Consider the following 17,638-nt stretch of genomic DNA (forward strand, 5'->3'; position numbering starts at 1 on the left):
GATAGAACAACTGCCACAAGTGGTAGCTTGTACACGGGTAAATAATTTTTTTTTATAACATTAGGGACTGGTTCCCTGCTTATGCTCTCAACGTCTGGTCCCGTGATGCTGTACCAGTCTACCTCATTTACTGCTCCACCTAATGAAAGACCTACCCCGATCTCTTGCCCTACTTACCGGCTATTCCTGCCCGTGCCACCTTTTGGGTGGCTTAATCTTTATCAATCAATCAGTCTTGCCCTACCCAGTACCCGATCTCTTGCCCTACCCTCCTGCTATTGTCCAGCTGACACACATTCGTATTATTGCAGAGAAAGACTGCGTGCAGCAGCAACATTATTTTGTATTACGAAAGTAAGCACGTCACGGTGACTGGCACGATTTGGTCATCTAAGTTATTATATGATAATTGGTGAATTGTGGGTGAAAATGCTGGCATTGTTCAGTCTTCCCTTGCGAGCGGACGTTGTTTAGTTAGGCTATAGTGGGTTGGTAGTTTTCAAGCACCGTGGTGGCAGATGCCGATTCGTAGCCTAGTAGTGTACAGATATACAGTCATTGGTAATGATTTAACAAAGGTCGTCCTAACTTGGCGTGACGAGTCGTTTATCGACATAGCTGTATGCTTAAGTCACATGTGCGAATATGTATGCACTTAAAGGATCTTGATATAAGAGTAAACGATAATAAGTGACTGCCAATACTACACAAAATAGGTCGGGAAATAAATTTAAATGTGTATTCAAGAAGAATACAAGACTATAGATTTCTAATGTGGACTGAAAATTAGCAAATGTAATTCAATGATGAAAAGTGTTAGGCTGCAAACGAATAAAATGAAAATACAAGTACCAGATATCAGATAAATTTATATTGATAATGAATTTGATTTATATTGATATAAATTTAATAACAATATAATTTATTATATTGATATAAATTTAATAACAATATAATTTATTATATTGATATAAATTCATTGATAATGAATTTAGTGGTGATCAGGAAGGATCAGAATACAAGAGAACAACCTGTTAATTTTGAAATAAAAGGAACCCTTGATATAAGATTTATGTCTGAAAGCATCAACAATAAAAGTGATGTTATTCTCCAGCAGTGTCTTGCTCTGATGAAACTCCACTTGGATGAGGTCGTACCACTTTTCTCATTGTATTATTGAATGAGCGTTAATGATATTTAACGAATGACTGGTAAGCAAAATAAATGTTCTTGTACAAAAAAGGCGTAGAGTAAGAAGCTACAAGACTGATATGTAGATGTGTATGGTTGATTTGTATGTGAGTATTTATTGCTTTACTCGTATTCAGAGAATAGTGAAGTTTTGTGACGTAATCTTGCGAGTCACGTGATGGGAGAGATGAGGGCTATTGTTGTGGCGGCTGTTGGGGGGTGGTTGTGGCGGCTGTGGAGGTTGTTGTGGCGGCTGTGGGGGGGGGGTTGTTGTTGTTGTGGCAGCTGATTTTTGTGGTGGTGGAGGTAGTGTAGTGGTATTTGGGGGTTGTTACTGCATTGGTTAGGTTATTGTGGTGGTTGAGATCTTGAGGCAGTGTTGCAGGGAAGAGTTGTAGTGCTGCCGTTGGTGAAGGGATGGTGGTTGTGGTGCTGAATGTAGCGAGGGCACTTGTACTTTGCACTCACCAGAGTGTGTTCACGGTGTGTTAATCTCTCACACAAGTTCTCGTGCACTATACACATCAACACGTGCCCGTCTGTGTGGACTTGCCTTGTGCTTGCGGGGTGTACACGGGTCCCCGATCCCATTGTCGTGTCTACATTTGAAGTAGAGTATCGAGTCTGCCTCCACCGCTTCTTATTGCATTTAATTTTACTTACTTGAAGGGTTAACCGGCTACTCCCAGGTCTCTTCCTCCCCATTCTCTTGTCTTCCTTTTCTCTATCCCCCCCCCCCCGAACAAATCCATAAGGGCCGTGACGAGGATTCGAACCTGCGTCCGGGAGCATCCCAGACACTGCCTTAATCGACTGAACTACGACGGGGTTAAAAGAGTTGAAACCGAAGTTCTACTGAACTTACTGGATCCCGTAGCCGAATCGGGTTCGAATCCTCGTCACGGCCCTTGTGGATTTGTTCACTGGAGGTATCACGTTAGTGTGATTTCTGTGTGTATCCCCCCCCCCCTCTTTCTTCCTCTTCCCTCTCTCTCACGTTTTTTGTTTTAACAATACATTTAGGTACATCTACATTTGTGCAGCTACCCTAGACTATATGAAGGAGAGTACAGGGTGTCAAAAAACTAGCCACGTGATGCTAAAAATCAGCATCACACAGGATGGTTAGTCATATAAAGGCATGTGAACAAAGTCTGCACTTGTCTATACCTATCAACGGTATAGGTTAAGTAATAATTGTAATTAAGAAGCAATAAGATGCTTATCTTAACATACTAAGAACATAAGAACATAAGAACATAAGAACAAAGGTAACTGCAGAAGGCCTATTGGCCCATACGAGGCAGCTCCTATTCTATAACCACCCAATCCCACTCATATACTTGTCCAACCCGTGCTTGAAACAATCGAGGGACCCCACCTCCACAATGTTACGCGGCAATTGGTTCCACAAATCAACAACCCTGTTACTGAACCAGTATTTACCCAAGTCTTTCCTAAATCTAAACTTATCCAATTTATATCCATTGTTTCGTGTTCTGTCCTGTGTTGATACTTTTAATACCCTATTAATATCCCCCCGGTTATGTCCATTCATCCACTTGTAAACCTCTATCATGTCACCCCTAACTCTTCGCCTTTCCAGTGAATGCAACTTAAGCTTTGTTAATCTTTCTTCATATGAAAGATTTCTAATTTGGGGAATTAACTTAGTCATCCTACGCTGGACACGTTCAAGTGAATTTATATCCATTCTATAATATGGCGACCAAAACTGAACTGCATAATCTAAATGGGGCCTAACTAGAGCAAGATATAGCTTGAGAACCACACCAGGTGTCTTGTTACTAACGCTGCGATTAATAAATCCAAGTGTCCGATTTGCCTTATTACGAACATTTATGCATTGATCCTTTTGTTTTAAATTCTTACTAATCATAACTCCCAGATCCCTTTCGCAATCCGACTTCGCAATCACAACACCATCTAGCTCGTATCTTGTAACTCTATCATCATTACCTAACCTCAGAACTTTACATTTATCAGCATTAAACTGCATCTGCCAATCCTTTGACCATTTCAAAACCCTATCTAGATCAACTTGAAGTGATAGTGAGTCCTCCTCCGAATTAATTTCCCTACCGATTTTCGTATCATCGGCAAATTTGCAAATGTTGCTACTCAAACCTGAATCTAAATCATTTATATATATTATAAACAACAGAGGTCCCAGGACAGAGCCTTGAGGCACTCCACTTACAACATTTTCCCACTCTGACTTGATTCCATTTATACTAACTCTCTGTTTCCTTTGGTATAGCCATGCCCTAATCCAGCTTAATATAGCACCCCCAATACCATGAGACTCTATCTTTTTAATCAGTCTTTCATGTGGCACTGTATCAAAAGCTTTGCTAAAGTCAAGGTATACAACATCGCAATCCTTACCACTATCAACTGCCTCAACAATGCTAGAATAAAAAGATAACAAATTTGTTAAACATGAACGGCCATTTATAAAACCATGTTGCGACTCAATTATTAATTTATGTTTTTCAAGATGAAGACGAATTTTATTTGCTATTATAGATTCGAGTAACTTTCCCACAATAGACGTTAGGCTAATTGGTCGATAGTTAGACGCAAATGATCTATCTCCTTTCTTAAAAACTGGTATCACATTAGCAACTTTCCAAAACTCTGGCACTCTGCCTGACTCTATTGATTTATTAAATATGGTTGACAGTGGGTCACAAAGCTCCTCTTTGCATTCTTTAAGCACCCTGGCAAACACTTCATCCGGCCCTGGGGATTTGTTTGGTTTGAGTTTTACTATTTGTTTAAGAACATCCTCCCTGGTAACTGCTAAACTCGTCAACCTGTCCTCGTCCCCACCCACATAGACTTGTTCGGCTGAAGGCATATTGTTAAGTTCCTCTTTAGTAAATACAGATACAAAATATTTATTAAAAATACTACTCATCTCTTCATCACTATCTGTTATTTGACCTGTCTCAGTTTTTAATGGACCTATCCTTTCCCTAGTCTTAGTACGATATAACTGAAAAAACCCTTTAGGATTTGTCTTTGCTTGCCCTGCTATGCAAACTTCATAGTTTCTTTTTGCTTTCCTTATCTCTTTTTTAACATTTCTAACCAGTTGTACGAATTCCTGTTCTAAAGTGACCTCCCCATTTTTAATCCTTTTGTACCAAGCTCTCTTTTTACCTATAAGGTTCTTCAAATTCTTTGTTATCCACTTTGGGTCATTAGTATTCGATCTATTCAATTTGTATGGTATACTACGTTCCTGTGCTTTGTTTAGAATATTCTTAAATAAGTTATATATTGAATCCACATCGAAATCCCCATTTAAGTCACCTATCGCTGGGTTCATATCTCGCTCCAAGACCGGCCCACACCCCATACCCAAGACTTTCCAATCAATTTGACCCAAAAAATTTCTTAGGCTATTAAAATCAGCTTTTCGAAAATCTGGCACTTTAACAGAATTTTCTCCTACTGGTCTATTCCATTCTATGCTAAATCTGATTTCTTTGTGATCACTGCTCCCTAGCTCACTCCCTATTTCGATGTCATTAATTTGTGTTTCCCTGTTAGTTAACACTAAATCTAAAATATTATTTTCCCGTGTTGGTTCCTTAATGTGTTGCGTAAGAAAGCAATCGTCAATTAATTCTAGAAAATCTTCTGCTTCACTATTCCCTGTTTTGTTCAACCAGTTTATTCCGCTAAAATTAAAGTCACCCATGACATAAATACTGTTAGATCTAGATGCTCTAGATATTTCATCCCATAGATGCTTTGCTTCCAATCCGTCTAAATTTGGTGGCCTATATATTACTCCTATTATAATATTATTAGCTTTTTCGTTTAATTCAATCCAAATAGTTTCTGTGTGTGGCTCTGTTTTGATTCCCTCTTTGAGACTACATTTCAAATTGTCCCTAACATATATGGCTACTCCACCTCCTCGTCTAATATATCTATCTGTGTGAAATAGTTTAAATCCATATATTTGATATTCAGCTAATAGTTCTCTATTTTCTACATTCATCCACGTTTCGGTAAGTGCAATAATATCTATTTTTTCTGTGCAGACAAGAGCATTTAATTCGTTAATTTTATTTCTTAGACTTCTACTGTTAGTGTAATATACCCTAAGTGAATTGTTATTTTGCGGACCTTCTCTTTCCCTGATCGCTCTGCCAACTCCCCCCTCCCACAAACACACACCTCTACTACCTCCCTCCTCCAAATCAATTCCCATACCTCTATCTACTAACAGTTTAAACCCAAACAAACACCTCTAACCACTTCTTCTAACGATTTCGCAACAGCAACAACCCCAGCTCTCGATAGATGCACCCCATCACGAGCATACATTTCATTTCTTCCATAGAAGTGTTCCCAGTTGTCTATGAAAGATATTGCATTTGATTTGCAATATCTTTCCAGCCGGCAATTGACACCAAGTGCCCTCGATATCCATTCATTTCCCACTCCCTTTCTTGGAAGAATGCCACATATGATCGGGATTCCTCCCTTGCTCCTAACTAACTCTATGGCTGTTTTATACCTCTGAATCAGTTCCTCACTCCTAACTCGACCAACATCATTTCCTCCCACGCTAATGCAAATAATGGGATTGTTCCCATTACCAGCCATAATATCATGCATGTTGTTTATAATATCACCAATGCCAGCTCCGGGATAGCAAACCCTTAACCTGTTCCCCCTATCTCTAGCACAAAACGTTCTATCCAAATACCTTATCTGGGAATCTCCCACAACTAATGTTTGCTTAGGTACTTCCTTTACTCTCTGAGGGGCCTGCGCTTCCTTTCTCTTCGTTGCTTTCCCTTTTGCGCGATCCACAGTCTCTCCACAGCACTCGTCCTCCAAAACGTCAAAGAAGGTTAGGTGAGGTCGGTGTTTTCTATGAAGCTTTTCAAGGTAAACTAAAATATTCACAATCAATCAGTATGTCACATATGCACTTATTAAATAAGTCAATATTTGCTATAAGCAGATGCGAGAACGGGTTGCATCCCTAGCTACTGACCCATCACAATATATATGTAGTGTGTTTCCTGTAGGTAATTTTCTAATTATACAATCATATGTTGCCCTCAACTCTCCTAGAGCAGAGCAATACATTCTGTAATATCATACTTTATAACATTAGAGCATAAGGTACTCATGTATGCTCTCTTCTTTATCATACATTGTTCATTACTTCCCACCTTTGGAATTGAGAGGATTAATTCATTAGCTCCCCCACCTCAAGAAGATAACCTCTCATTAATTTAATGGCAGAGGCTAGATTTATCTCTGAAATTCTATCCCCAATAATCTTCAGATTCAACTCCATCCTCATTATCTCAATCATGGCATTTCTTGGTCATCCTAAGATAATTCTCATGGCTTCATTTTGTACCTTCTCCAACTTGCCCATCCTACCTTTACCAAAACAAGAAATGACAGGTGCAGCATAATCAATAAGAGATCTTACAGTACTCAAGTATATCATTCGTAGCACAGGGACTCCCACTCCCTTTCCACAGCATGCCAAGGCCTTCAGAGGTTGTAATCTCTTCCGACATTGACCCAACAGTCTGTTCATCTCGGCTTCCAAACTCTCATGAGTATATCCAACATATATGCCTAAATATTTATATATATTAACTCTCTATTTTTACCATTTATTTTCAATATAATGGGCCTCCGACTTTTACATTCTAACTTCGTTTTGTCTTCATTAACCACCAGTCCCATATAGTGACACAGATTTCCCAAATTATCCAACACCGTTTGAACCTGTACTTTGAACCCTTTGTACTTTTGCCTCTGAGGAACCCGAACAAATTACTAGACAGCTGATCACCTATAATATATAAAAGTCTATTTAAAATTATCCTCTCCATCATTTTACAAAAACACGAGGTTAAGGACACAGGTCTGTACTCTCCATTAGCTTAAGGGATAGGGATGATAGTTTTTTTCCATTTACTAGGAATACTGTCCTCTTTATAACTGATATTAAAGAGGTCTAACAGTGGGCTTTTCGTCATAATAGCAAGTTCATTAAGTATTTTATAAGTTACGCCATCCTCCCCAGGGCGGTAGATTTCTCAACTTTAATCCCCGTTATTAGGTTCCCCCTCTCTCCTGCTGCTGCTCTTGCATCAGAAAACAACTACATCACCGGAGACGGCGTGTGTTTGCGTGGGCACTTCACCACGCACTACTTGCTGAAAGTAAATGAGAGAGAGCGCTGGTCACGGGCTCACCATAGCCCGTGCTACATGGACACTTCGTTCTGAGTAGCTAAATCTAAAACAACAACAAACCAGCGCTGGCGGTGGTCTTCAAATCCTCATTATTCATAGTTCAGAAGCTTGTTTAGCGAGTTTGAGTATTTGTTTAACGTTATGTGGGATGAAGCCTAAGGCGAGCATCATCTGTGGCCGCTAGTGATAACGGAGTCTTTATCGCTCGCTCTCCACTTCACCAGATTACGGGAAGTGATTCTCTCGTACACGAAGCCATTAGTCAAACTTGTAATCTCTCTGAGCATTGTCAATAACAGGGAGAGTGCGCACAATCAGAGTAATACTGACAACATTTGGCCATCCAGGAACAACCATACGTCGATACACCCATTTACACATGCAAACGAAATCTGCAGTTACAAAATATTGAAATGTTACACAGTTTTCTTCTGCCATACTGACGTATTCTTAAAACACTGGGATCATGGTATATGAGAGATTCAGCTTCCAAGATGGTCTGTCACTGTATCATGTTATGACACTCGAAGGAGATAAGGATAAGGATCACATTATGCACGATTAGCCGAGCAGTCAGGTGTATCTTGGCCTGTGTCAGATGGTTCATGGGGGAAACCATCAACTTGCAAACATGCAGAGGCGTGCTTTGTTCACTTGTTCTCTCGGTGATGTTCTTATCGAGTTAATTTATTAAAGGAGTTGCAAGAAAAATTATGCACACGTTAAACCCCTTTTACGTCTTCCCAAAGGGAGCATATCCTTAGGCTTGTCGCGGTTCCCGCTTGGCCAACTCCTGACCTTTCCTAGGCTGCAACGGACAGTTGCCTAATCCCGGGTACCTATTTATTGCTATGCTAAAAAAGAGGCATTAGGGTGAAAGGAAATATTGCCCAAACGCTTGTCCTGCCACAGGAATTGAACGCGGGACCATGGGGAAATAATGACTTGATGCTTCTATTGGTCTTGACGGTCTTCGTGTTCATAATGTCACTAAAATGTACTAATATTGCCCGAACCTAACCGATGGCCCACAAATAGAAAACGGGACATCACGTCAATTTTACGAGCCGCTATGGTTTTTAGGACATTTTTTGATCTTATGGGATTTATAAGTCAAAATGCAATGTACTATTAGAGAGAGAGTAAGGCAACGCCAGCAATTAAATGTTGCTCGTATATAGTTTAAGTAATAGTTAAAGTAATTATAGGATCTGATGACGTAATTACGAAAGAACATTATCTGGTGTAATTGTGGGTATTAGGACGAACCTGTGGTTGTCGGAGTTGGGGGAGAGTTTATGATGTAACTCTGGGAAAACACGCCACCATCTTGGTCTCCCTCTTAGATAAAGATGCTGCCGAAATTATTCTTCTCGCTCACTGATATATACACAGAAGTGTACCCATCCTTTCGGTGTATATATACACGCACACACCTGGACTGTTTTCAGGACTGAAGTATACTTGATGGGTCTTGAGCCTCCACACTAAACCTTACCCTTGGTTATCGTACGAACTTTGAAATACGACTTGTGAATACGTTTGACTGTGATCACATGGGTAATTGTTTGCCATGTAGCTCGATTCTGCACACACAAATAGTAAATACACACACTCACACACACACTATGTAACCCTTCATATAGCCGAGGGAAGTTGCATAAAGCGGGGTTAGAAATAGCCTAAGCTACTCTATCCCTTTGAGATGTATTTCTTTCTTGTCTCAATAAACATACTTGAACTTGAAAATTGCATAAATGCAGATCTACTTAATAATAATAATAATAATAAATAATAATAAAAGTTCTTTTGGCCTGAATTTGCTTACAGGAGGAGCATGTTATACAACAAAAGTATGCTCTGTTGGCGACAATAATTTAATTGACTCACTTTAAACATGATTTAGTTAAAGGAGGCGGGAGTGTTTGTGGTTGGAAATTGTGAGAGGAGGATAAAGATGATTGCTAATAAGAGTGTTAACTAAGAGGCTCAATGACCTCACGGTCCGGTCTCTGACCACGGAGGGTGTGTGTGTGTGAGGAGGTGCTGGTTGTTTTAGATTCAGCTACTTGGCACAAAAGTTCCAAAGTAGCACGGGCTATGGTGAGCCCGTAGTGGACTTACCTGGCACAGGAGCGGGCCTGTAACTGGGGTGCTGGATTGTGTAGGTACATACGAATCGGTACTTGCCTACCGGTTACCAGTGATTACAGAGAAGTGAGGTCTAGCGCGCTCTATGCCCCACCTGTTGGCCTTGTTGTACCTGGTGGGTGGGTAGGTGTGTGTGTGTGTGTGTGTGGGGGGGGGGTGATGAGATTGAGGGTGCGAGACAGTGAGGGGGGAAACAACCACCTCATGCTCCTGCGTCCCTGCTTCCGGGATGCTCCTGGACGCAGGTTCGAATCCTCGTCACGGCCCTTATGGATTTGTTCAGCTCATGATGCATTTCGTTCTTCTTGATGGTCACGGGAGACATCTCCCGTCAAGCAGGGTGCAGTCGCACCTCCACAGATCACCTATTGATACTGGTAATGGCTCAAAAGGGCCACCACTTACGGGCTATTCATGCCCGTGCCACCTTTTGGTTGGCTTAATCTTCATCAATCAATCATCTTGATGGTATGTGCAGTTTGCGTGAAGTTTGTCCTACCGACGATTGCAGGAGTATTAATGTTGGGAGACGCGTCACCGTGGCGCGTCAGTGTTGAGAATAACAGTGTGAAGAGTTTTGTTTGTTATCTTTTGCTGTAGATACAGGAGCGGCGACTAGAGAGAGCCGTGTGTCAGAGGAAGACATCAGACTACGTGGGATGATTAAGCCACGCAAAAGGTGGCACGGGCATGAATAGCTCGTAAGTGGTGGCCCTTTTGAGCCATTACCAGTATCAATAGATGATACTGGAAATCTGTGGAGGTGCGACTGCACCCTGCGTGACGGGAAATGTCTCGTCCACCGCGTGGGGCCGGGGTGGCCATTGTTTACTCATGGAAGTGACGGCGATCCACCTCTCCTGTGATGTCTGCTGTCCAAGAAGAGGTCTTCCTTATCCCCCTTCAAAGGGCGGAAACCCATCTTTACCCGAATGCGTGGCAGGTGCCGGTGGGTCTCCACGTTCCTCAACATTATCATGGTTTTCAGGCGATAAGACTGCTGGGCGTCTCTCCACCCGTTGCCATGGTTTCGCGCACCCCCTCCCCCCATGCAGTCCGTTAGTCCACACACTTGGGTGTGCACGCACCAGGGTCACGGGGTGGATAGTGTGGTTTGGATGTCATTACTGCGTGTAGGTCCCACCTCTCGATATTCGCATGCCGCGTTTTTCTATTTCTACCTTACCTTAGCAGTGGCCTATGTATTGTTTTAATGTCATTTTTTCGTTAAACTATAATAAGCTCCTCGGTAGAGTTCTTGAATGTTTGCAACACGATTTCTTGATGGTATTAGTTATGATGATGAGGGTTTAGTCTAGTGTGACATGTATTAGAGTTGAGGGAAGGAGGTGCTCCAGAGAAACCTGGGAGACTGGTGCACGAGACTTGTTTGTTAACACAAAACTGTTTTCTAAAAAATTATCTTTAATTTTTCTAAGTGAAGAGTTCACTGAATATTTCAGCTGGGAATTGTGCGTCTGATGAAAGCCACAAGCAACAAAGTAACAAGCCTCTGTATTTTAAATTGGTATCTTATAAATTTCTTAAAAGAAAACTGGACAAAAATTCCCAGGAGGAGGATTTCCCCTTTCTGGTTGATGTAACAGTTGTTGAGGTGACTTGAGTAGAGACTTGGGATAGCACCTGACTTGCGAGGCTTTCACAGGGAGGTGAGGTAAGGCTACACAAACCTCACCTCTAGTAGTTTCTAGAGTTGGAAGGCTATCCTTTGTTACCAGATTCAAATCCATTAACTCAATGGAAAATTGGGGATAGACGGGCTCGTTACGAGAGGGGGGAGGATTACGGGCTATTCATGCCCGTGCCACCTCTTGGCTGGCTTAATCTTTATCAATCAATCAATCAAGGGAGGAGAGTGAGTTGTGCTGTGTGTGTTAGTCCAGACAGGCGTCTTGGGTGTAGTGTTGGGCATCACAGGGGGAGGGAGACTAACGATCCAGTGTCTACAAGGAAGCTTCATCACTACTGTATCTTGAGTGAGTACTGGTCCCTTATGTTCTAACATCATAAGTGTTAATAATTCTATTGCCTTGATTGGGAAGATAGATTAGGATTTTTATATTGAACTTAAATAATTACTAAATTGTCCATCTGGTGTATCCATTCGTTCCTGTTATTCATAGAGAGTTGCCAGTGAATAGGGGAAGTTGACCGTAGTCTCACCCCATCCCCCCCCCCCCTTAACTCGCTAACTGTGATAACCTTAACTCGCTCCTTCTACTCTCCAGTGACCGGTATCCTTCGTCGCCGGTCATTGTTAAGTACATAGGTTCAGCAAATACGAAGGTGGTGGCGGCATTAAGTAGTTTTAAGTAACTTGAAGTTGAAGTCGTAATTAGTAACAACTCGCTTGATGGGATTTGGTGCTCGCACGTCGACACCGTTGCTTCAGTATTGACAGCATTGCTCGATCAAGATTTGTCCGCTGGGAGATAAGTAGGGAGGGAGGGAGAGTTGACCAGACAACACACTAGAAGGTGAAGGGACGCTGAGTATCTCTTCTAGTGTACAATAATGTGGTGGTGCTGGTACAGTTAACATAGACGGATTGTATTAATAGCGGCGATGTTAGTGAAGGGCGACAGCATTGGTACTGGCGTCGTCGACCTTCCATGACCCGTCTCCTCTTCCCCTCCTGTTGACAGTGAGTGGGTTAGACAGGAGGGGGGGGGGGAGGAGGCGTACCTGCATGATAGTTTTGCCATAGTGATGCTTCACAACGGTGTTACCCCAATATTGCCACGCTGATTTCTAGGTACTAACTGTTATTGGTAGATAACATGTGTTAGTGGATATTGGAGAGGTTCAAGAGTGGCAGGAGCGCACGTCCTCAGTGTGCGCCTGGAAGGAGTGTGTTCCGGGTGTGTCGACTGTGGCTTCTCAAGTCCTGGTTAGTGACACAACAGTTTGATGGTACAGTCAAGTTTTCTTTTCTCATACTTTACCTTAATCTATCCTCTATTAATGTAGGCTAATAGTTATGGAGGCAGCACAGTGTGATGTGAACTATTACAAAGATTTCCTGGTGTCACTTTTTTGGTCTATTTCCACTCGTTCGGTTGGCAAGTGTTGCTTGGGGCCTCGCTGCCACACTTTACGTTGATTAGTTTTGATGTTTGAATTGGCTCCCATTGTATCTAGCCTACGCATGCACTAACAGGATCATAAATTCCGTGTGCAAAGTTTCCTAGTCAGAGATTCAGAAGTGGATTGTACCCATATTTCCAGAGACAGATTAAATATATAGCGCGTGCTTGTGTGTACGTGCGCGCACTCGGCTAGTTGTGTTTAAAGTAGCAAGCAATAGCTCCAAAGCCCTGCCTTTTCATATATAAGACGATTAATGCAAAAACATCCATCCATCCCTCCCTCCCTCCCTTGCTACAAGTATTTCCGTTTGAAGTTTGCTTATTAACTTTTCCTCTGCGATCTCCTCTTGTAGTCCGTTCCATCAACTAGCGACCCTTACGCTGAAGGGCAAGATCTGACATCTCTCCAGCAGGCTGAATGTTGACCAACACAGAGTTGACCGCCTCCCAACGAAACTTGTAGTTCAGCAGAATGTGGTGGCAAGACGAGACTGCTTGTGTTGTGTGACAACCCCCCGTCTCGCATGGCCTTCTGCCGCCTCCTGTGACTCGAGCCTTGCTCACAGTTTGGGATTCCCGGTTCGATTACTGAGCGGGACAGAAATGGTTGGGCATGTTTAATTTCACCTAATGCCTCTGTGTTACACTCACTCATCACCTAGCCCGTCCTCCAAACAAAAAAACCCAAGTCCATTCCATACATCCGCGAAACCCCATGTTTATGAATGAAAAAAAGGTTAACACATGATTCTCAATTGATAACGTTCGAACACTTCCGGAACAAATGCTTCACAGACGAATTTTGTTTGAATCACATCGCTGTAAATGCTTCACCCGCATACAACAAATAATCGCCAACAGAACCTAAACAGTGCCTAAATATATACAATATGGTAATATAAAATATTATTACATAAAATAACTATTTTATATTATCATAAAATAATATAAAACAATATTATTTTGAGAATTCCTGTTTTGAATGAACAGCATGTTGAAATTTATCACTCACTCACTTTTGCCCCTCTCATACTATTTTCTTTTTCATTATATAACTAAGGCTAGGGTCCATAAGGGCTGTCAATTAACATACCTAGTGAAACTGCAAGCAAGAGCTGTTATTCTACCTCAGCTCGTCTGAAGCCTGGTCCTTGAGACGTTTATTTCATGAGAATGTATAATACAGTACCTTGAAACTATCATAGTTCCCTATCATATAAGGAAACTGGGGAAACTGCAGGCAAGAGCTGTAATCCTATCTCAGCTCAGTTCAAACTTGCTCCTAGAGACCCATTTATTTCATGAGCCTATTATATGCATCATTAGGAATAAGCTTTATTAACAACATAAGGTTTTTCTAATAATTTGCTAATGAGTTTTCTTGGTACGTCTCTTATGTAATAGTCGATTATTATTTTAGCCCATTGTTCCTCCAACCTTCTGGATATAAGTCTTTCCCACTGCTACTTGTATATATCTGCTATGTAGGCACGATGCTTAGTTTCTCCTTTAAGTTACAATCCCCCTTCCCTCCCTCCCCCCCCTCCCCCATCCATTTCCTGAAGGCTTGTGTGACATTCACAAGCCATGCCAGGATAAATACAGTTCTCTCCTTAAACATTTAAATTCCTTTCCCATTCCTTTCCCTTGTCCCATCTCATCCTGATCCTTTCCAAGTGATTATATATATATATATATATATATATAATATATATATAATATATATGTATGTATATATATATATATATATATATATATATATATTATATATTATATATTATATATAATATATATATATATATATATATATATATATATATATTATATATATATTATATATATATATATATAATATAAATCTTAATGGCTTGGCACTTTCCTTTGATAATTCCCTCCCTCCCCTCCCTCCCTTCCTTCCTTGTTAAACACATGAAATTATTTGAGTACTGTACCTTCATTACAGCATACTACAGTATATAAGCAGTCCAACACAGTTTGATTCTTATACAGTATGTATCGCCTAACTTTTGTTTTTTTCCTGTTGGGTCACAATAATTGCATTTGTAAATACAAATGTGGTCTCTTTGTTTACTGCTTCATTTTTAAATGTTAACATTCACTAAGAAAATTTATAAACCTAGTCTATTGAAAGTTTTTTTTATTCTTGCTACTCCAGTTGGCTTATGTTAGCAACTCTGTGTTTTTTCAGGTATATTTACTCATCCTCAAGTGGATACACAGCTGAAAAATGAATCACGCTCACCATATGGACCACTCTGGCATGGACCACTCTGGTATGGACCACTCTGGCATGGACCACTCTGGCATGGACCACTCGGGGCATGACATGGGTTTAACAGTGATCAACACAACAGCTAAAGCAGTTGTGGACGCTGTTGTATCTGGGATCAACATGGCTCCTAGCTCAGGTCTGTAGACAGCCTTTAGTGTTTTTATTCAGTGAAATTGGTCATGGAATATATTGATGGAAACCTGCAAATAATTACTGTACTTGTGGTGGTAATAAATGCTGCCACTCATGTTGGATAAGCAATACTATTCCTGTACGATAGTAATAAGACCACCACAAGATAGCACAGCTAGGATGATCCACAATAACGTGACTGAAGATATGATAACCAAATGACACCCACCAGAAGGTGAAGAAACGACAACGGTTAGGTCTGTCCTGGACCATTATTTAGTCGTAGGTGATGGATCACGTACGACTTGATAGTGGTCCAGGACGGACTGAAATGTCATTTCTTCATCTTCTGGTGTGTGGTTTGGTCATCATAGCAGAGCGATATTTGGATGCAATATTTTATTAAAGTTCGTATACCATGCAAAAGCTAAAGATCTTTTGAAAAAAAAAAAAACTCCTCGATTCATATTGGCTTTCCCAGTAACAACCTTGTATTTCATATTGGCAATGGTGCTGTCACTGTGCAGAGCATTATTTATCTATCATTTATTAAAAAAATTGGTTCTTATGTACTATATATGTTAATATATACTGTTGTTTCAACAGTTCATGTTGGCCACAGCAGTCATATGGTGCATATGATGATGAATGATACAGATGACATGGGGGGTATGGGAATGCAAGTAAGTTACTTTGAGAATTCACTTATGTCATTCTGAAACTTTAAACCCATTAAAATGTCGCTATATTCTGGTCTACCCACTAAGTACTTTTCCTGAACTTAGGCACTGACTATAACTGGTTAGCTTGACTATCGGTAGGTACCCGTGATACAGTACTTTAATTTTTCTTTTAAAAAGTAGTCTTTACAGTGTCGTCATTGCCCCTGTGGGTCAAAAAGCATTTGAGGATCAATTATCAACCCATTACTGAGGTAACCTGCTTTTTAAACAGAACTTTAAAATGTACTGTACTTAATAAGTGCATCCCTTAGCTATCCCTATCTGCCACCATCCAGCCACTTGGGCTGGATGGTAGAAAGGCAGTCTTGCTTCATGCAGGTCGGTGTTCAATCCCCGACAGTCTACGTGGTTGGGCACCATTCCTTCTCCCTTCCCATCCAAACTCCTAATCCTAGTCCCTTCAAAGTGCTATATAGTTGTAATGGCTTGGCACTTTCTCCTGATAATTCCCTTATCTTCCCATGTTGGCCAGTCTGTTCTTTGTTCAGACAATGAGGCTTCATCACTCAGCCTAGTGATCGAGGTTTTCCGTACCCACGGTGCCCTGTGACTAAAGTATTTGGCCTTTCCTTGGACCTTTGGTTCTTTTAAGAGTTATACCTAATGATCCATGCACTGTATGCTGTTCACATTTTGTTACTCATAACATAATCTGCCTGAGCATGTGTTTGTAATTTTTACTGCTTTGCCTAACTTAGCATCACCAGAAAAATGATCAGGTGGATTAGAGAACCTACAAGTAAGAGGTGCTACTTCCAATGCTTCTACGTCAATCACTTGTTATCTCACATGCAATACTGCTCAGTATTCCTTCTCCTGAAAGGCAGGAGAAATACCTGAAATAGAAGGAATACTGTACGTAGAACATGTACTGCACACTTAAAGTAAAATGCATGAAGTACTAGGAAAGTCTCAAAGCAGTTGGAATGTGCTCTTGGTGAAGGTACCGATTAAAATGTTGCATAACATTCATGTGGAAGATATTCCAAAATGTGAACAATAAAATAACCTACTGGGGTGAAAGAGTAGGCAGTGCAGAATAGGACTGGTGGAGAGTAAAAGTGTCATAGACATACTGAGAACATTGCATGAATTTCACAGACCATGTTGCTTTGTTTCAAGAGATTAGACTTTTTTAGAACCGAGAAATTCTCTGTTTATTAAATTAATATATGATTTTCACTTATTTCAGATGACATTTCACTTTGGGTATGTTGAAACTATTTTATTTGACTGGTGGCATATCAGTAATGTTGGAGGCTTGATTGGTTCCATGATTGGTATCTTCATTCTTGCATTACTGTACGAAGGACTAAAGTACTGGAGGTGCGTATCATTGAAGCTGTTGTACATTGTGCATTAGTGTGTTGCTGTTTGAAAATACAGTTTGCAATAATTGTTCCATAACACTTCAAGTCTTGAGTACTACCTATATACTTATTAGCTAACTGTTCATGGTTACAGGGTATACACTGCCTTGTTCCACATACAGTATTAATAATAGAAATTGTAGATGTAACATTTGATTTGACTTAAATGTTGTTATCGGCATTGATTTATTTTCTCCGATTAGTTTTACTCGCCAATGAAGTGTTCGTTTGTCAATTATTAATATCAGATCATAGGCATTTTTGTATTAAATCTTAACTTTTTTTACTCTTGTTTTCAATTTAGTATTATTAATGTTTACTTAAATATTACAAACCATTTTTATTTTGAGATTTAAAACATATTTGCATAATT

At 40.5% G+C, this 17,638-nt stretch overlaps 2 protein-coding genes across 13 annotated transcripts in view; one reads left to right on the plus strand and one right to left on the minus strand.

Moving 5' to 3' along the window:
- The window catches only part of mRpL28 (mitochondrial ribosomal protein L28), a 188,531-nt gene that overhangs the window by 75,642 nt on the left and 95,251 nt on the right, over positions 1 to 17,638 (minus strand). The gene's annotated exons all lie outside the window — the stretch shown is intronic.
- The window catches only part of Ctr1A (Copper transporter 1A), a 47,618-nt gene that overhangs the window by 19,810 nt on the left and 10,170 nt on the right, over positions 1 to 17,638 (plus strand). For 7 of the 12 annotated variants that reach the window (XM_069300032.1, XM_069299877.1, XM_045745512.2 and 4 more), the window contains 3 exons: positions 14,937 to 15,156; positions 15,759 to 15,835; positions 17,088 to 17,221. In XM_069300032.1, coding sequence (XP_069156133.1) covers positions 14,976 to 15,156; positions 15,759 to 15,835; positions 17,088 to 17,221 — 392 coding nt within the window. In that variant the 5' untranslated portion in view covers positions 14,937 to 14,975. Of the gene's footprint in view, positions 1 to 10,610; positions 11,615 to 12,397; positions 12,552 to 14,936; positions 15,157 to 15,758; positions 15,836 to 17,087; positions 17,222 to 17,638 lie in introns of those variants that run through there. The other 5 variants (XM_045745422.2, XM_069299934.1, XM_069300064.1 and 2 more) reach the window with 4 other exon arrangements.

This window comes from Procambarus clarkii, chromosome 1, assembly GCF_040958095.1.
Source record: "Procambarus clarkii isolate CNS0578487 chromosome 1, FALCON_Pclarkii_2.0, whole genome shotgun sequence".
Lineage (NCBI taxonomy): Eukaryota > Metazoa > Arthropoda > Malacostraca > Decapoda > Cambaridae > Procambarus > Procambarus clarkii.